The sequence below is a fragment of the Centruroides sculpturatus genome, unplaced genomic scaffold (assembly GCF_000671375.1).
Source record: "Centruroides sculpturatus isolate CEXI.00-Female unplaced genomic scaffold, Cexi_2.0 scaffold718, whole genome shotgun sequence".
Taxonomy (NCBI): Eukaryota; Metazoa; Arthropoda; class Arachnida; order Scorpiones; family Buthidae; genus Centruroides; species Centruroides sculpturatus.
Window position 1 is genome coordinate 168,743 of NW_019384925.1, and position 21,069 is coordinate 189,811.

Here is a 21,069-nt window from a genome sequence, read left to right on the forward strand (position 1 = left end):
CCGTTGGCTTTTTGAAAGTACAGCCACTGATTGGTCAGCAGACAATTACGCCACACGGCATGATTTGCATAAGACTATGGCTTGGGAATCACAGATTTGCATAACGTTACGGCTGGTGATGGCTAATTGGTCGGCCGGAAATCACGCCACATGACATTTGCATAGTGCTACGGTTCAGTAAGCACTAATTGGTCATCGAGTCCGATGTTGACGCTATAAACAGGCGACAGTTCGACACACCGGATATAGGTCACTCTCGTCTAAGTTCGACTTGGGAATGTTTTTGTTCAATAATAAATGTGAATTCTTCTTCCTGGAAAAAATAAGACCTAGCGCATTTTTCGGAGCAAAAATTAATATAAGACACTGTCTTATTTTCGGGGAAACACGGTATGACACAGTATGAAATATGCAAATATTGCACTTGTGTTAATGTAATATTTTACATTTAAAATTTACAAGAATGATCAGATTATCTATTTATTCTATATTTGATTATTTTAATATAGATTTCAATTAACTACATATGTGTTTTCAAAAATCCAAAAATGTCCAGATTAGCAAAAATTTTCTGCACTAAATATTTCATTAATCAGCTCACGTCGTCAGTGTATAACACCTTGACATTGTGGACTGATTATCATCATCCTGATCTGGGCTGTGCGGTAGATTTTCTTAGTATGATACAAGTCTTCGAAATTCCGCTTATGCCGCCCCCATACGATGTCGCCTGATGTGGCCGCATCTCTGCACGGTCCTGATCCTGATAGCTTCAATAGATGGCATGAGAGTAAGGTGTAAATGTGCTGTCCTGATCCACTCGTAGTTTACGGGGTGGTTCGTCCTGATTCGTAGGGCCCTCCAGTGTTTTCATTACTTATTCTGTGACGAAACTTAATTTAGTCTTTTAAATTGAGATATCTAAATAAGGGGGCAGTGAAATTTTCCTCCGCCCCGGGCGGCTGACACCCACGCTACGCCACTGGGCCCACCTCCTTCACCAGGTCGCCCATTGTGGATTTGCTAAAAAGTCTTAGTGCCCAGCGCGGAAAGTTTAAAAAAAAGTATACTTAAGATTATTTATACTGTATACTCTAAACTGTATAAGATTAATACGTGTTATGATTGGATGCCAGAATACAATTATAGCACGTATCTAGCACCAATGACATCAGTTTTTTTATTACACGCAGCGAACTCCACACGATAGGGCATCTGCAGAAAATTTTCCGAGGAAGCAAACATGGGAGACAAATAATTACATCAAAACTTTACTTATTACATTTTGGGAGTTTTTTTACAAGTATACTGAAGAATACAGTATTGCATAAATAAAAAAAAATTCATCCCATGGTCGAAGATGAAAGTTACATGTCTCACTGTTACGATAATCTGTAGTGTTTATTCGATCCCACAGGAGGGAAAAATGCCCCGTTTGTTCCCCTCGTGGACGCGCATGCTGGAATAAACAAGCGCCAGTTTTTTTTTTCACTTTTCGTCCTGTGGGCATTAAGAGGGCCTTTTTACCATGTCTGTTATGGGTTCGGTCAAGCCCATAACGGGACGGTCGGGTGGTGAGGGATGGGTCCTGACATATCCGAGACGGATCACCACCGAAAAATTTCTCAAACAAATACTCATAGTAATATTACATTTGTTAACAAAAATACGGGGTGATCATAATTAGATAATAATTATAGTAGTTAAGAGTTAAATAGTAAAATAGTGAGGTGTTTGAGGGATAAGGAAAAAGAACTGATATCTAAATAATATATCGCTAATTTAATATTTTATTGAAGTATGAATAAAGCATAGCTTAAAATTTTGCGCCCTTCATGGCTTGCACCGTAGGCTGTTACTTAGTTTGCCTGAATGGTAGCACTGGTCCAGATCCTGAGTAGTGTTTCAATTTTCAAGAAAAAGTAAAGCTTACACGTTTTGAACACCATATAGTGTAAATACACGAAAACTAGGCAATCTTCATTTTAAATTTATTCAATTTTTAGTTGGGACGGAACGTAAAGCTTACACGTTTAAGTCGCTAACTAGTTGCAGGTGTAAGAACAGTTGTTTCTATTAATTTTATTATCTACTTTATTATTCACTAGGAGTGAGACTAGGATAGTACGATTATTATAGTGAAGTAAAACTTGCATAAATTCTAGCATCATGGGACTGATAGAAAAGGAATGTTAAATTGAAAGTTCATTATAATGTCGTGGATTTCTATGGAGATTGGGCCGGGAAAATCTAACGTTCATTATTACGAGGTTCATTGTAACGAATTCTACTGTATACAGAGAGTTAGTCAGTTAATTCTGAAGTTTTCCATACTGTTTTGCTACCACCGGCTGTGTTTTGTGTGCTTCCATCAAGCCAGAACTATTGATCTGCAGCAAAGTTTCTACTGCAGAGATTCAAGGGGAATTTCATTCCACTTCTCTCCTAGTATACTTTCTACGGTCTTAAAGCACTTTTCTAATAGACTCCTTTTTACATGCAAAGCCGCAAAAATTCATATGTAAGGTCAGTCTGGTGATTTGACATAGACAATAAAGGTATCACCTGATACCAGTCATAACTGCTTTCTTGGTGTAGTAGGCTACTGAAGACTTCGCAATATGATTGAATATTTTCCCTTACGGATGCACATGTTTAACACCTGTCTTGTAAAAATATGAAATTTTCTAATCCAATATGGGTCCATAATCTTAATCTGAAAGAAGGCTGCATTGAACTTTGCTATGTTCAGTTTGCCACAGTACAAATTGTACCGTAGCCAGCTTTTCCTGCGCTTTGTGCAAAATTTTCATTATAGTTTTGGTTTCCCTTTTAAACAAAACAGATACGATAAAACTGTCAGCCAGTTTTTAACAGATGTTAAAAACTGGCAGGTCTCTGGAACGTACTGAATCTTTAAAATTTTTAAATGAAAATATAATACTGATCATTTTTGATATCCCGTTTCAAGTCTCCCTTTCGTCCTGGGCCCTGTGCCTGTGTATCCATTGCATCCGCCTATCAATGCACTGGGCACAGTACCAGGCTGTTATCACATTACACAGTAAATTCTACAAGAAAAATAAAGCTGTCAAAGATCAACGAGTCTTAGGAACAGTAATTCATTTTCAATAATGATCACTTCAAACATATTCAGATTTTTACTCTCTCCACCCTGTGGGTATTATTGGGTCTCTCAAGTCTATCATAGGTTCGGTCGAGTGGTGAGGGACCGGAGCCCGACATATTCTGGTGAGACAATTACCCACATAATTCCTAGAGTTCGTCCGTTCTTCTGGAGGATCGGCTTTGGAAATTTTCAAGAGTCGACTGAGACGGGGTCCGACATAAATGGGTCACTACCCATATCTATTATCCTGATGGACATTTCAAAGATGACCTCATTGCCCACAGGACGAAGTTAAAATTTCATTGCAATGTGAAAATTTCCCGATTTAGCAGTCAATTTTCATGTTTTCAATCTTATCTTTTATATACTTTGTTCCAGATTTAATTTTTACATGTATAAAACTTATTACTCTTAGTTAAGAAGGCAGTTATTTCAAAATCACAAAATGTATGTAAAGACAATTAGACCTTAACATAATTAGAGTGCTTATAATAGCCTTATTGCCAAAGGAATACATTCCACAAAAAATTAATTTACATCCCTGAATATAAAATTAGTAAGCTCGAAAGCACAGGAACTGTAAAGAAAGATTTCATTCCAACAAAACGCATTTACATATAATTTTGAACCAATTTACGTATTTAAAGGTGACTAAATATCCTGGCTAACTGACTTTTGGTGTCATCTTAGCCATCTATTAATAAGATTTTTTGACAGCCGAAGCTGTTTAGGCGTTAGCAAACCGCTCTGAAAACCTGGATGAGAACCCTCCTGAAACTTTTCAGTGCACGGTGTTATATACGAAAACACGGGGGAACTCCATGTGGCCAGTCCCTTGGTGAAGCTTGAACTCGACCAACTGCAACTAAACATTGGTAGTTGGTCGCGAGTTTAGTGAATTCAACATTTAAAATGTTTGTGCTAATATACGTTATCACTTACAACAGAGACTTTATGATTAAATTCTAAATTTAAAACCGATTTCATGAGGAGTTTTATTTTATGGACAGGGTACTAAATTCACATGTTACAACACATACAAAAAATTTACATGTTTTACACGTTGACCGTATAATTCGACTTAAAAATTGATCGACGACCGAATTTTCGGGGTTCAATTTTTCTTCTATTTTCTTAAATCACATCTTTGTAATTCGATAAAGTAAACAAATAAAATTAATTTACAGTATATTGAAATAGTTTCAATATCCTAAACTGTACATAAAAAATCCTATGTATAATAATGGGTAAAATGTGTTGTGTGTGGATCGTTGTCTCTTGGAGAAGTCAATGCTGCCTCGGGAGATCCGGCCAGGATGCTTTTGGCTCTCTGCTAGAGGAGCAGTTTTTCACAATAAGAACCAAAATAAAATTTTATGGTAAGTAATTTAGAAAGGATTTAACAAATGGAAGTAAGATTAAGGCCACTTGGGACAAAATTCCACAAATAAGTAGGGCATTCAAAGATCACAATTAAAACAAACAACTGAACAAACTTCTTAAAAGCAGCCTTAACACTTTCCACAATTGTCTTAAAACTGTGTTGACCAGCAGTATTATTACATTGATAATTAATGGAATTCACAGTGTGATTGCGAATGATGAGAACGCAAATGAAGTGGCGATGATGGACGAGGGATGACACAATGAATGTCGCTTAGTAGTCGGTAATATCAAAGTCTCGCTAGGAAAAACCTCATGTCTTTTGCATGATATTCCAGTTTTTTTGGATAAACACCGCACTTTTGACACAGTATATACAACCACAAAACGTAACCACCCACAGTTTGGAATAAAGTCAAGAACCTCTTGTGCCAAGTTTGATTCTAGCAAAATGGCGAAGCGGTTGGATCTTTAGTTTTAAATACTTCCTTTAGCGAAGGTGTGTGTTCAGGAGCCAAGACCGGTTCATTAACAGGCTCATTAACAAGAAAGGAAAGTGAAGATTGACTGTGACCAGAAGACTCTTGAGAAATGAGCTCACTTGCAGTCGAAGTATTCGTTACAGGTTGTGGAATGTTGGGTTGCACCTTAGTGGTCTGATTTTGAGATGCCTGAGGTCTGCGATTGTAGCTATTGTAGCTTGCATTATTACTTGAATTGTCCTCATAAGAACTTAATGGTGAAGCATAATTCATGTTACTCTTCCTGTTAATAGTAATAGTTTTCTTTTTCTCAGTACTCTCTTTCTTTTCTGCATCATCTTCAGATGCAGACTGTTCTTTGGAACTATTATTTGTTGAAGGTGACGATGTATCTTTAGCTGTTGAATCCTGTTTCGATTTCAAAGGTACAGCTGCAGGTGAAGTAGATGTAACACCAGATTTTTTCTGTGATGTTGCACTGTTGTTATTTGAGTCGGATTGATTTTGATCAGAAGAACGATGCCATCTCTGATCCACAGGTGGATGCAATAATCTTGTTAGACGTGGATCACTAACAGATTTGGGAAGATGAGATGTTACTGTAGTAGTAGAAGGTGTATGATTGATAGATGCAGATGTCCAAACAGATTCTGGTGGCATATTTTGTGAAGATGGCATATTTTCAGGTTGCCTTGGTCTGATAGAAAGATTTGATGATTTTAAAATTCTTGGATCCGTAATTCTCGGTTTCGAAGATTCCCAGTGCTCCATATTAGCAGGATTTCCAATGTCATTTGCACTCATGACTGGCTTTACTGGCCCATCTGAAATGTTCTTTTTGCTTTGTTCGGAACCAACTGGGCCAACATTGTCAGTTATGTGTTGCTGCTGACGAAGTAAACCAGACATTTGTTTGAAGTACTTTTTTAAACGTGGATCATTCAATAATTTTGGATCTGACTGACACTGAAACACATACGAACTATAATTTGGTTGTGATGGGGTTATTGAATGTAACTTATATTGTAAGTTGTTAACTACACTTTTCGTATTTTCAATTATCACGTCATTTGGTTTGTTGACCACTGGACGCATTTCCCACGGTGGTGGAGGTGGCTTCTCCGGTAAGTTACGAGGCGTAATGGGATTGCTGTTCATAACCGGAGGAGTTACACGAGGATCTCTTGAAGCTAGTCTAGGATCTCGATTCTGCAGTCTCGGATCTCTGAACGGTGGAGATTTATTCGTAATATCGGGCATATTCATCATCGGTGGTTTGCCTGGATTTGGTCGAATTCGTGGATCTCTGCTTCCTGGTTTATTACAGTTGGGAGCATTTTCAGGTGGTATTGTACCTAACAAATTCTGCCAAAAGTCATTTTGTTGATTGGAGATATTATTTCCATTGATTTCTATATTTTGAGATGCTTGTTGTCTTATTTCACTCAACATCTTAGTAATATCAATAGTAGAGTTTGAAGAAAATGACTGTCCCAAGTTCTGATGTGATCTGTTTGGAGGAGGCTGAAAAAACAAAGAAGAATGAATTATAATAATAATAATTTTAATTATAAATATATCACTAAAATCAAATCATACCATCTCTCGTAATTTTTTCAATACTGCTGTCAGAGGCTGATCTTCTGTATCGTCCTCATCACTACTATACCAATTTTCTTTTTTCTCGTCATCTTCGGCTTTTCCTTCTGGATCTTCAGAAACATCGCCACCATCCGTACCACTATCTCCACTTGCAGCTTCCTTTTGATGCTGCTGAATCCTTAAGTACAGTTCTCGTTGTCTTCTAGGAAGATGAGTAGGAATTACAACAGTAGGGGGAGGAAGATTTGTTTCAGATGGTGGAGAATTTGCAGACTGCTGCATGAACAATTGGTTATCCTGATTGGAATTGCCAGCATCACTAGACTCACTGTTTCCAAGTTTCATGGAACTTTCTTCATTGGAATTATCGTTGGTATTTTTTACACTATTTTGATCTTTCAGATCTTTCTGGTTTTCAAAATTTTTAATGCTTGAATTAAGTGCCAAACTTTCTTTAGCTGCTATAAGAATAAAATGTAATTTTAAGTTCTCTGCACACCTACATTATTTTATTAACAACAGACAAACTTCATAAATGGTTTACCTTGTATTGGCTTCTCATCATTCAGAGGTTCAATTTCTTTATTACTTAGTTTATTGCTTTCCCATTCTTCTTGGCTACTACTTTCTCCTTCATGTATTGATGAGAACATACCTGGTGGATCCAGATGAGGCGGCAAATGAGCATTTAAACCAATAGGCATGGCTATCGGAGGTAATGACATCAAGGATGGAATTTTATTGGGTGATCTTGGAAGAGTATCCATATAGAAGTTTGGTCTGAAATAGAGAAATAACTTATTTATATCTTACAATTGAAATCATTATTAAAATACTATTAAAACAAAATTTCTAGAGTAATTAAACTATGAGCATACAAAATCCAAGTATACCCAGACAATACTGCTCTTGATAACAAATTATTTACCCAGGATACTTTATTGTAAAGCTTTCAATAAGTATGTTTTAGTTTTTTAATTCCTTTCCCTTATAAAATGAGTCTGATTGGTGTTTCTTTTTAACTCTCTTGGGCACTAATTTTTACCCTATGGGCACTAAGAGACAACCTCTTGTTTTTTTGTAAGATCATTATGTGTTTTGCTGTATCCACAATGGGGAAGAATGACCATCCCAAAAACTTCTGGACTTTTTCAACTTATCCAGGGATCCCAGAATTGAATTCTGATTCAATTCTGGGCCCACCAGAGTGATAGTGTGCCACCTTTACTGCTCAGCCATCCAGCGCTCAGTGCAACTATTAAAGCAAATGCCAAAACCTCATTTCTTGTGTTAGCTTAAAGAAATGTAGTGGCTGAAGCTTTCTGTAACATAATATATAATTAACAGTGCTGATTTTATTGTAATAATTAAAAAATCATCCTGAAATTTGCTCCCAGATCTGTTCCAATATCTGTCTGTAGTCTCTTTTGACTTCCTTTTTTCTTTACATATGTCTTTAATTCAAATTTTTCTTCATTAAAAAAAATTAAAATATGTGAGAGAAAAACAATACATTATCAACTTTAAGAGCAAGAATGCAATAAGCAAACATGATAATGCCATAAAAATCATCAGAATCATNAAAAAACTGCTAATATTACAAAAAAATATTTAAACATAAAAAGTTTTGACCCATCAAACAAACTATAAACAGAATTGAATACTTTTGTTTTAAAAATGCAAAATATTAAATAGAATTTACAGAATGGAATATTGAATCATAACATTCAAAATGCAATGGCTAGATGGGCAAACTGCTAAGGTGACAGCGTATTGCTCTAGTGGACCTGGATCAAATGCGGATGGGTTGAAAAACCTGAGGAATTTTTCAGGGGTGGTCCACCCGGATACATCAAATCCTCTCTTTTCCACTTGTCCACTTGATTGTGAGCCTGACCTAATCCATAAAGAGCTTGCTAAAAAAGTCTTACTTCCCAAAGGGTGAAAGGGATTAAAATAAGAACCACTGCTTTAATATTAAACAGTTTCTTTGAGTTAGTTTTTGATGGCATGCCAAGCCTCATACTTCATAAAATGTGATCTTATATACATGAATGAAAATTGATGTTAAAGATCATCTGCTTTGTTTTATATACTGTGTAAAAATACTTCACACTTTTTATTCGTATATTTTTAAATAAAAAGTTAAAAACTAGTAGAATCACTCTTAAAACAGCAATTTGTTTTTATCCAAAAAAAAAATATTGTTTAGAAGTTACTTTGTAATATTAAAAAGTGAAACAGAGAGTAAGTAATGAAAAAAGTTAGCAAAAATTTTGTTTTATAATTCAGTATTTATATCTAGATAAAATTGGAGTTAATCAATCATTTAAGTTTACAAAACCAAACTTCTAATTTCAAGATACCAAAATTATTATTTATTCAGGTTTAGGCCATTCTGTGATCACACAAATGAATAAATGATTCTAAATTACAACATAGTACCGAATTGCGCGCACACTTATTTACATAATTATCATTTAAATTATTAAGAGATTTACAATATCTAAATACAAAGTGCTGGAAATATTTTTCTTGCTAAATTATGGAGAGAAAACAGTTTTAGTACTGTATTACAATTTCAATTTTATCATGAAATTTCAAATCAAACTTCCAACGAAGTTAAGAAAGATCTTGTGTGTGATGTTGATCAACTTTGATCTCATCAACGAACATAATTGAAGTCTTAAGATTTGGGTTAAGGATTTCGGCATCCCCTATTAAATTTATTCTTACACATTTAAATATATGATTAAATTTTGTATTATTCGATATATGGGATAGTCTAGTATGCTATTTCGTAAGTTCTTAAAATATTGAAAATTTTAAATTATAATGGTTCCGTTTTAACTATATTAAATGTATGTAGTTAGTTCATTTTAAGTTTTTTTAGCAATTTCAGCCAACTTTCTTTACTTTTAATATAAAGGTAACTTTTTCTTAAATTTTCGTTAAATATATCGGTATTTACAGTATAATTCGTGATTTATTGTAAAAGCTTGGAACTATTCTCTATAGTTAAACATACTAAGTACACAGAAAAGATAGATCGCGTGTATGGAATTATTTCTAAAAAATGTGTGTCGATCTTCTGCAAAGTGTAATATTTATAAAAAATCAATTTAATGTTGCATTAACACCTCTAATTTAATAGACCATTTAAGACGTAAACATGGTTCCGTACTCTTAACCACACGGCCATAAAATTTAGAAGTAAATACTGATATACAGTGTACCGTGTTTCCCCGAAAATAAGACATCCGCAGAAAATAAGACCTAGCACAGATTTTGCTGAATTGCGAAATATAAGACCTCCCCCTGAAAGTAAGACCTAGCGAAGTTTTTTTTAGTCATAACGGTCATCGACAGATGGTTGAAAGTGGCCGTTGGCTTTTTGAAAGTACAGCCACTGATTGGTCAGCAGACAATTACGCCACACGGCATGATTTGCATAAGACTATGGCTTGGGAATCACAGATTTGCATAACGTTACGGCTGGTGATGGCTAATTGGTCGGCCGGAAATCACGCCACATGACATTTGCATAGTGCTACGGTTCAGTAAGCACTAATTGGTCATCGAGTCCGATGTTGACGCTATAAACAGGCGACAGTTCGACACACCGGATATAGGTCACTCTCGTCTAAGTTCGACTTGGGAATGTTTTTGTTCAATAATAAATGTGAATTCTTCTTCCTGGAAAAAATAAGACCTAGCGCATTTTTCGGAGCAAAAATTAATATAAGACACTGTCTTATTTTCGGGGAAACACGGTATGACACAGTATGAAATATGCAAATATTGCACTTGTGTTAATGTAATATTTTACATTTAAAATTTACAAGAATGATCAGATTATCTATTTATTCTATATTTGATTATTTTAATATAGATTTCAATTAACTACATATGTGTTTTCAAAAATCCAAAAATGTCCAGATTAGCAAAAATTTTCTGCACTAAATATTTCATTAATCAGCTCACGTCGTCAGTGTATAACACCTTGACATTGTGGACTGATTATCATCATCCTGATCTGGGCTGTGCGGTAGATTTTCTTAGTATGATACAAGTCTTCGAAATTCCGCTTATGCCGCCCCCATACGATGTCGCCTGATGTGGCCGCATCTCTGCACGGTCCTGATCCTGATAGCTTCAATAGATGGCATGAGAGTAAGGTGTAAATGTGCTGTCCTGATCCACTCGTAGTTTACGGGGTGGTTCGTCCTGATTCGTAGGGCCCTCCAGTGTTTTCATTACTTATTCTGTGACGAAACTTAATTTAGTCTTTTAAATTGAGATATCTAAATAAGGGGGCAGTGAAATTTTCCTCCGCCCCGGGCGGCTGACACCCACGCTACGCCACTGGGCCCACCTCCTTCACCAGGTCGCCCATTGTGGATTTGCTAAAAAGTCTTAGTGCCCAGCGCGGAAAGTTTAAAAAAAAGTATACTTAAGATTATTTATACTGTATACTCTAAACTGTATAAGATTAATACGTGTTATGATTGGATGCCAGAATACAATTATAGCACGTATCTAGCACCAATGACATCAGTTTTTTTATTACACGCAGCGAACTCCACACGATAGGGCATCTGCAGAAAATTTTCCGAGGAAGCAAACATGGGAGACAAATAATTACATCAAAACTTTACTTATTACATTTTGGGAGTTTTTTTACAAGTATACTGAAGAATACAGTATTGCATAAATAAAAAAAAATTCATCCCATGGTCGAAGATGAAAGTTACATGTCTCACTGTTACGATAATCTGTAGTGTTTATTCGATCCCACAGGAGGGAAAAATGCCCCGTTTGTTCCCCTCGTGGACGCGCATGCTGGAATAAACAAGCGCCAGTTTTTTTTTTCACTTTTCGTCCTGTGGGCATTAAGAGGGCCTTTTTACCATGTCTGTTATGGGTTCGGTCAAGCCCATAACGGGACGGTCGGGTGGTGAGGGATGGGTCCTGACATATCCGAGACGGATCACCACCGAAAAATTTCTCAAACAAATACTCATAGTAATATTACATTTGTTAACAAAAATACGGGGTGATCATAATTAGATAATAATTATAGTAGTTAAGAGTTAAATAGTAAAATAGTGAGGTGTTTGAGGGATAAGGAAAAAGAACTGATATCTAAATAATATATCGCTAATTTAATATTTTATTGAAGTATGAATAAAGCATAGCTTAAAATTTTGCGCCCTTCATGGCTTGCACCGTAGGCTGTTACTTAGTTTGCCTGAATGGTAGCACTGGTCCAGATCCTGAGTAGTGTTTCAATTTTCAAGAAAAAGTAAAGCTTACACGTTTTGAACACCATATAGTGTAAATACACGAAAACTAGGCAATCTTCATTTTAAATTTATTCAATTTTTAGTTGGGACGGAACGTAAAGCTTACACGTTTAAGTCGCTAACTAGTTGCAGGTGTAAGAACAGTTGTTTCTATTAATTTTATTATCTACTTTATTATTCACTAGGAGTGAGACTAGGATAGTACGATTATTATAGTGAAGTAAAACTTGCATAAATTCTAGCATCATGGGACTGATAGAAAAGGAATGTTAAATTGAAAGTTCATTATAATGTCGTGGATTTCTATGGAGATTGGGCCGGGAAAATCTAACGTTCATTATTACGAGGTTCATTGTAACGAATTCTACTGTATACAGAGAGTTAGTCAGTTAATTCTGAAGTTTTCCATACTGTTTTGCTACCACCGGCTGTGTTTTGTGTGCTTCCATCAAGCCAGAACTATTGATCTGCAGCAAAGTTTCTACTGCAGAGATTCAAGGGGAATTTCATTCCACTTCTCTCCTAGTATACTTTCTACGGTCTTAAAGCACTTTTCTAATAGACTCCTTTTTACATGCAAAGCCGCAAAAATTCATATGTAAGGTCAGTCTGGTGATTTGACATAGACAATAAAGGTATCACCTGATACCAGTCATAACTGCTTTCTTGGTGTAGTAGGCTACTGAAGACTTCGCAATATGATTGAATATTTTCCCTTACGGATGCACATGTTTAACACCTGTCTTGTAAAAATATGAAATTTTCTAATCCAATATGGGTCCATAATCTTAATCTGAAAGAAGGCTGCATTGAACTTTGCTATGTTCAGTTTGCCACAGTACAAATTGTACCGTAGCCAGCTTTTCCTGCGCTTTGTGCAAAATTTTCATTATAGTTTTGGTTTCCCTTTTAAACAAAACAGATACGATAAAACTGTCAGCCAGTTTTTAACAGATGTTAAAAACTGGCAGGTCTCTGGAACGTACTGAATCTTTAAAATTTTTAAATGAAAATATAATACTGATCATTTTTGATATCCCGTTTCAAGTCTCCCTTTCGTCCTGGGCCCTGTGCCTGTGTATCCATTGCATCCGCCTATCAATGCACTGGGCACAGTACCAGGCTGTTATCACATTACACAGTAAATTCTACAAGAAAAATAAAGCTGTCAAAGATCAACGAGTCTTAGGAACAGTAATTCATTTTCAATAATGATCACTTCAAACATATTCAGATTTTTACTCTCTCCACCCTGTGGGTATTATTGGGTCTCTCAAGTCTATCATAGGTTCGGTCGAGTGGTGAGGGACCGGAGCCCGACATATTCTGGTGAGACAATTACCCACATAATTCCTAGAGTTCGTCCGTTCTTCTGGAGGATCGGCTTTGGAAATTTTCAAGAGTCGACTGAGACGGGGTCCGACATAAATGGGTCACTACCCATATCTATTATCCTGATGGACATTTCAAAGATGACCTCATTGCCCACAGGACGAAGTTAAAATTTCATTGCAATGTGAAAATTTCCCGATTTAGCAGTCAATTTTCATGTTTTCAATCTTATCTTTTATATACTTTGTTCCAGATTTAATTTTTACATGTATAAAACTTATTACTCTTAGTTAAGAAGGCAGTTATTTCAAAATCACAAAATGTATGTAAAGACAATTAGACCTTAACATAATCAGAGTGCTTATAATAGCCTTATTGCCAAAGGAATACATTCCACAAAAAATTAATTTACATCCCTGAATATAAAATTAGTAAGCTCGAAAGCACAGGAACTGTAAAGAAAGATTTCATTCCAACAAAACGCATTTACATATAATTTTGAACCAATTTACGTATTTAAAGGTGACTAAATATCCTGGCTAACTGACTTTTGGTGTCATCTTAGCCATCTATTAATGATTTTTTGACAGCCGAAGCTGTTTAGGCGTAGCAAACCGCTCTGAAAACCTGGATGAGAACCCTCCTGAAACTTTTCAGTGCACGGTGTTATATACGAAAACACGGGGGAACTCCATGTGGCCAGTCCCTTGGTGAAGCTTGAACTCGACCAACTGCAACTAAACATTGGTAGTTGGTCGCGAGTTTAGTGAATTCAACATTTAAAATGTCTGTGCTAATATACGTTATCACTTACAACAGAGACTTTATGATTAAATTCTAAATTTAAAACCGATTTCATGAGGAGTTTTATTTTATGGACAGGGTACTAAATTCACATGTTACAACACATACAAAAAATTTACATGTTTTACACGTTGACCGTATAATTCGACTTAAAAATTGATCGACGACCGAATTTTCGGGGTTCAATTTTTCTTCTATTTTCTTAAATCACATCTTTGTAATTCGATAAAGTAAACAAATAAAATTAATTTACAGTATATTGAAATAGTTTCAATATCCTAAACTGTACATAAAAAATCCTATGTATAATAATGGGTAAAATGTGTTGTGTGTGGATCGTTGTCTCTTGGAGAAGTCAATGCTGCCTCGGGAGATCCGGCCAGGATGCTTTTGGCTCTCTGCTAGAGGAGCAGTTTTTCACAATAAGAACCAAAATAAAATTTTATGGTAAGTAATTTAGAAAGGATTTAACAAATGGAAGTAAGATTAAGGCCACTTGGGACAAAATTCCACAAATAAGTAGGGCATTCAAAGATCACAATTAAAACAAACAACTGAACAAACTTCTTAAAAGCAGCCTTAACACTTTCCACAATTGTCTTAAAACTGTGTTGACCAGCAGTATTATTACATTGATAATTAATGGAATTCACAGTGTGATTGCGAATGATGAGAACGCAAATGAAGTGGCGATGATGGACGAGGGATGACACAATGAATGTCGCTTAGTAGTCGGTAATATCAAAGTCTCGCTAGGAAAAACCTCATGTCTTTTGCATGATATTCCAGTTTTTTTGGATAAACACCGCACTTTTGACACAGTATATACAACCACAAAACGTAACCACCCACAGTTTGGAATAAAGTCAAGAACCTCTTGTGCCAAGTTTGATTCTAGCAAAATGGCGAAGCGGTTGGATCTTTAGTTTTAAATACTTCCTTTAGCGAAGGTGTGTGTTCAGGAGCCAAGACCGGTTCATTAACAGGCTCATTAACAAGAAAGGAAAGTGAAGATTGACTGTGACCAGAAGACTCTTGAGAAATGAGCTCACTTGCAGTCGAAGTATTCGTTACAGGTTGTGGAATGTTGGGTTGCACCTTAGTGGTCTGATTTTGAGATGCCTGAGGTCTGCGATTGTAGCTATTGTAGCTTGCATTATTACTTGAATTGTCCTCATAAGAACTTAATGGTGAAGCATAATTCATGTTACTCTTCCTGTTAATAGTAATAGTTTTCTTTTTCTCAGTACTCTCTTTCTTTTCTGCATCATCTTCAGATGCAGACTGTTCTTTGGAACTATTATTTGTTGAAGGTGACGATGTATCTTTAGCTGTTGAATCCTGTTTCGATTTCAAAGGTACAGCTGCAGGTGAAGTAGATGTAACACCAGATTTTTTCTGTGATGTTGCACTGTTGTTATTTGAGTCGGATTGATTTTGATCAGAAGAACGATGCCATCTCTGATCCACAGGTGGATGCAATAATCTTGTTAGACGTGGATCACTAACAGATTTGGGAAGATGAGATGTTACTGTAGTAGTAGAAGGTGTATGATTGATAGATGCAGATGTCCAAACAGATTCTGGTGGCATATTTTGTGAAGATGGCATATTTTCAGGTTGCCTTGGTCTGATAGAAAGATTTGATGATTTTAAAATTCTTGGATCCGTAATTCTCGGTTTCGAAGATTCCCAGTGCTCCATATTAGCAGGATTTCCAATGTCATTTGCACTCATGACTGGCTTTACTGGCCCATCTGAAATGTTCTTTTTGCTTTGTTCGGAACCAACTGGGCCAACATTGTCAGTTATGTGTTGCTGCTGACGAAGTAAACCAGACATTTGTTTGAAGTACTTTTTTAAACGTGGATCATTCAATAATTTTGGATCTGACTGACACTGAAACACATACGAACTATAATTTGGTTGTGATGGGGTTATTGAATGTAACTTATATTGTAAGTTGTTAACTACACTTTTCGTATTTTCAATTATCACGTCATTTGGTTTGTTGACCACTGGACGCATTTCCCACGGTGGTGGAGGTGGCTTCTCCGGTAAGTTACGAGGCGTAATGGGATTGCTGTTCATAACCGGAGGAGTTACACGAGGATCTCTTGAAGCTAGTCTAGGATCTCGATTCTGCAGTCTCGGATCTCTGAACGGTGGAGATTTATTCGTAATATCGGGCATATTCATCATCGGTGGTTTGCCTGGATTTGGTCGAATTCGTGGATCTCTGCTTCCTGGTTTATTACAGTTGGGAGCATTTTCAGGTGGTATTGTACCTAACAAATTCTGCCAAAAGTCATTTTGTTGATTGGAGATATTATTTCCATTGATTTCTATATTTTGAGATGCTTGTTGTCTTATTTCACTCAACATCTTAGTAATATCAATAGTAGAGTTTGAAGAAAATGACTGTCCCAAGTTCTGATGTGATCTGTTTGGAGGAGGCTGAAAAAACAAAGAAGAATGAATTATAATAATAATAATTTTAATTATAAATATATCACTAAAATCAAATCATACCATCTCTCGTAATTTTTTCAATACTGCTGTCAGAGGCTGATCTTCTGTATCGTCCTCATCACTACTATACCAATTTTCTTTTTTCTCGTCATCTTCGGCTTTTCCTTCTGGATCTTCAGAAACATCGCCACCATCCGTACCACTATCTCCACTTGCAGCTTCCTTTTGATGCTGCTGAATCCTTAAGTACAGTTCTCGTTGTCTTCTAGGAAGATGAGTAGGAATTACAACAGTAGGGGGAGGAAGATTTGTTTCAGATGGTGGAGAATTTGCAGACTGCTGCATGAACAATTGGTTATCCTGATTGGAATTGCCAGCATCACTAGACTCACTGTTTCCAAGTTTCATGGAACTTTCTTCATTGGAATTATCGTTGGTATTTTTTACACTATTTTGATCTTTCAGATCTTTCTGGTTTTCAAAATTTTTAATGCTTGAATTAAGTGCCAAACTTTCTTTAGCTGCTATAAGAATAAAATGTAATTTTAAGTTCTCTGCACACCTACATTATTTTATTAACAACAGACAAACTTCATAAATGGTTTACCTTGTATTGGCTTCTCATCATTTAGAGGTTCCATTTCTTTATTACTTAGTTTATTGCTTTCCCATTCTTCTTGGCTACTACTTTCTCCTTCATGTATTGATGAGAACATACCTGGTGGATCCAGATGAGGCGGCAAATGAGCATTTAAACCAATAGGCATGGCTATCGGAGGTAATGACATCAAGGATGGAATTTTATTGGGTGATCTTGGAAGAGTATCCATATAGAAGTTTGGTCTGAAATAGAGAAATAACTTATTTATATCTTACAATTGAAATCATTATTAAAATACTATTAAAACAAAATTTCTAGAGTAATTAAACTATGAGCATACAAAATCCAAGTATACCCAGACAATACTGCTCTTGATAACAAATTATTTACCCAGGATACTTTATTGTAAAGCTTTCAATAAGTATGTTTTAGTTTTTTAATTCCTTTCCCTTATAAAATGAGTCTGATTGGTGTTTCTTTTTAACTCTCTTGGGCACTAATTTTTACCCTATGGGCACTAAGAGACAACCTCTTGTTTTTTTGTAAGATCATTATGTGTTTTGCTGTATCCACAATGGGGAAGAATGACCATCCCAAAAAACTTCTGGACTTTTTCAACTTATCCAGGGATCCCAGAATTGAATTCTGATTCAATTCTGGGCCCACCAGAGTGATAGTGTGCCACCTTTACTGCTCAGCCATCCAGCGCTCAGTGCAACTATTAAAGCAAATGCCAAAACCTCATTTCTTGTGTTAGCTTAAAGAAATGTAGTGGCTGAAGCTTTCTGTAACATAATATATAATTAACAGTGCTGATTTTATTGTAATAATTAAAAAATCATCCTGAAATTTGCTCCCAGATCTGTTCCAATATCTGTCTGTAGTCTCTTTTGACTTCCTTTTTTCTTTACATATGTCTTTAATTCAAATTTTTCTTCATTAAAAAAAATTAAAATATGTGAGAGAAAAACAATACATTATCAACTTTAAGAGCAAAAATGCAATAAGCAAACATGATAATGCCATAAAAATCATCACACTTAATAGAAACAACTTGCAACACCACTTTCTTTGACTACAAACTGAATAAATGATATTTCTGAAATTAAGTAAATCAAACAAAGAAAATTGGTTCTGCAAGCTGTCAGTCATAAATATATTTTTAAGAGTTAAATTTTTAACTTGACACTGTAATTTTACAAACAAATTTCATAAAAATTTAAGAATTGGTTGGATACTATCCATAGAAAAATTAACATTAACAATAAAATAATCAGAGCAAATAAATAGCACTAATAATGATAAGAACAAAATTAATTTTAATGTAAATTGGGACAATGTTTAGCTTCATCACCACCACCACTCATCCTGATTTCATTAAATATTCTAAAACTTATAAAAAGTTTAGATGAGATTTCATGCATAATAAAACACTAAGGTTCAGTACGGCACCTTCAAATTTTCTATTATTTCAAGAGTTTTTGTTTTTATAAAATAACATATTCATTTGACAATGAATGATTTTTTTAAATGTCACACCTTAAGATTAAAAAGTAATAAAATTGTTAATATTATTTTGTGATATCTGCACCTTTAAATATTTTAGATGTGTTTAGTTATTTATGGGCCTTCATTAATTAAAGACAGGAGGGGCCATTAAGTGCAAATTATTGTACACAATAGTGAGGGAAGAATTGAAGCTGTGTGTGTGTGTGTGTGTGTGGGGACTATTTTTAGTGGTATTGTTGCATGCAAATTAGTTCTTATGAGCATACTTACTAATCAGGTGAATAAACTATCAGAAAATATTTGCAGAACTTTTTAGTCATTTCTTCAATATGATAGATTCATGACACGTAAAGGTGGAGATTTACAAAAAGTACATCAGTGTACAAAATGAGATGTCAAAAGTGGCTTAAAAATTGTACCTGTAATTAACAGATGGTCCCTTATTTAATAGGTTTCTAGTTAGTACCCACTACCCAACAAAAATAGATAACATACACAGACTAGAAAAATGCATTCTTTTTGATAATAGCAGTGAAAACTCCTAGAAAATAATAAAACCATGTAAAATGGGATCAGTAGAATTGGTGATTTTCTTGCTATAGTACACAAAAGAATAAGTATGCACATAATAAATGACTTTTAGGAAATATACGAAATATTATCAATACTACGAGCACATATCATTCATGCCTATACTGATGGGACAACATAGCTGTGAAACTGATGACAAACCATAGTCAAATGAACAGGTAACATTTACAGTATATAACAGGGGTAGGCAAGCAAGAGTTCAGTGGGAGCTGAAATGTAGGTTTTGCAAAATGTGTGGGAGTCGCAGTTCTGTACTTTTTTATTCTGTATCACAGTTCTGTACCGTGATTTTATTATATAATATAAAACAAATATAGAATTTTTTTAATAAACATATTTTCACAAAATTGTGGAAATAAAATTGTAAAAATAATAATAAAAAGCAAAAATTAACACTTTCAGCAAGAACTGCACATAACTCAAAAAAAGCTGCATGTGGCTCTTGGAGCCATATTTGCCCATGTCTGGTATATAACATGATGCATTCTTGAGATAACATTGCTTCAAATATTCATTCCCTCAAAATTTTATCGTATAAAGTCTGTTATATGTTATAATGCAATAGAAAGTTTACAGGTATAAAAATCATTGTATCTGCCATAAATTCAAAAAGTAAATGATTAAAATTCTTACTTATTACTAAAATTATTGTGTATTCTGAAACATTATTACTAAGATTATTTGTGTATTTAGTTGTAATGATAGAAACAAAATACTAATAATATTGTTATGATACTCATCTTAAATGTCTATATAAAGCAATAATAATAATAATAAAAATCTGTCATACCGTGAAAACGAATGAGGAGGACTTAGAATGGGAGCATTACAAGGTACAGGATATCTCTTCTGCTGCATCTGAAGTACATGCTGCTGCCAACGCCATGTTTCCGCCGCCTCTTTAACATGACGGGGAGGAGAACCGAGTAGACTGGGCCTTTTTTGCTGTTTGGGAGGAGAGCCAATGTCTTCCGGACCACTACCGTCTTTTTTATTTTCTTCTGCTTTACTACTCTCTAAATACTAAAATATGAAATAATAATAATTTTTAAAAATAATACATAATTAGAGACATTCTTCAAAAGTTAATATGAAAGAAACATATACAGTAAAATCTGTCTATGGCGACCACCCACAGTTCCTTCAAAAAGTGGTCTTTTAGACAGGTGGTCGTCCAATACAGATGGTCCTGTAATAACATATTTCTGTATGTATTTTGTGCACTTTTTAGCCATTTCTACTAAAAAGCAAAACTCGAGGTGAGCAAAAATAAGCGAATTTTATTCAATGATAGGGCTATATTGGTATTGTATTTTATTCTTATCAGATAACCCGATTTACAGGAATCGTGATATTATAAGACAGATTTAATACCAATATTTTAAAGATTACAGTAATACAATACTCGCATTTTCTTGATTATAATGCATACTTTCTTTTTTCTGACTTAATTAATTTGACTTGGTTCTTTTCGTTCGCTCCTCAGTTATGTGTATTACGTCATCAATATACAAGCGCATCCTACCTCTCCATCACTTTGGTTTTGGTTAGTTTAATCTTATTTTAACTTTAAAAATACTGTATTTTTTTAATATTTAATATTTTCTTAAGTACAATAAGAAAAATTATTAATTAATAATAAAACTATTTTATTATTTTTTCTCATAATACAATTTCATTACATTCCTTCCTTTTTCAAAAAAGGAATCGAAAAAGAAAGGTTGCCTGTAAAACTGACTTTTGCATTAATGTGTTTATTGTTTTTTGAATATTTTGCATGCAAAAATTACTTGCATATTATTTTTCTAAAAATATCGTAGAAATAAGGTAGGTTGATACAGAAACTATTTATCGCAC

The 21,069-nt window shown here is 34.9% G+C and overlaps 2 protein-coding genes across 3 annotated transcripts in view; both read right to left on the minus strand.

Annotated features, from left to right (window-relative positions):
* Positions 1 to 4,088: 4,088 nt before the first annotated feature.
* Positions 4,089 to 7,498, minus strand: LOC111631905 (zinc finger CCCH domain-containing protein 4-like). Of its 2 annotated transcripts, none has more exons than XM_023376241.1 (3): positions 7,142 to 7,498; positions 6,595 to 7,055; positions 4,089 to 6,519 (listed from the first exon to the last, which is right to left on the minus strand). In XM_023376241.1, the coding sequence occupies exons 1-3, from the start codon at positions 7,362 to 7,364 to the stop codon at positions 4,957 to 4,959; spliced, it is 2,247 nt and encodes a 748-aa protein (XP_023232009.1). In that variant the 5' UTR covers positions 7,365 to 7,498; the 3' UTR covers positions 4,089 to 4,956. The 2 variants fall into 2 exon arrangements, with proteins under 2 accessions (XP_023232009.1, XP_023232008.1); XM_023376240.1 differs by having other exon boundaries at positions 6,595 to 7,058; positions 7,142 to 7,437.
* Positions 7,499 to 14,065: 6,567 nt separating this feature from the next.
* Positions 14,066 to 21,069, minus strand: part of LOC111631910 (zinc finger CCCH domain-containing protein 4-like) — a 32,161-nt gene continuing 25,157 nt past the window's right edge. The window contains exons 7-10 of the mRNA XM_023376244.1: positions 20,003 to 20,235; positions 17,119 to 17,354; positions 16,572 to 17,035; positions 14,066 to 16,496 (exon numbers count right to left, since the gene is read on the minus strand). Coding sequence (XP_023232012.1) covers positions 14,934 to 16,496; positions 16,572 to 17,035; positions 17,119 to 17,354; positions 20,003 to 20,235 — 2,496 coding nt within the window. The 3' untranslated portion in view covers positions 14,066 to 14,933. The remainder of the gene's footprint in view (positions 16,497 to 16,571; positions 17,036 to 17,118; positions 17,355 to 20,002; positions 20,236 to 21,069) is intronic.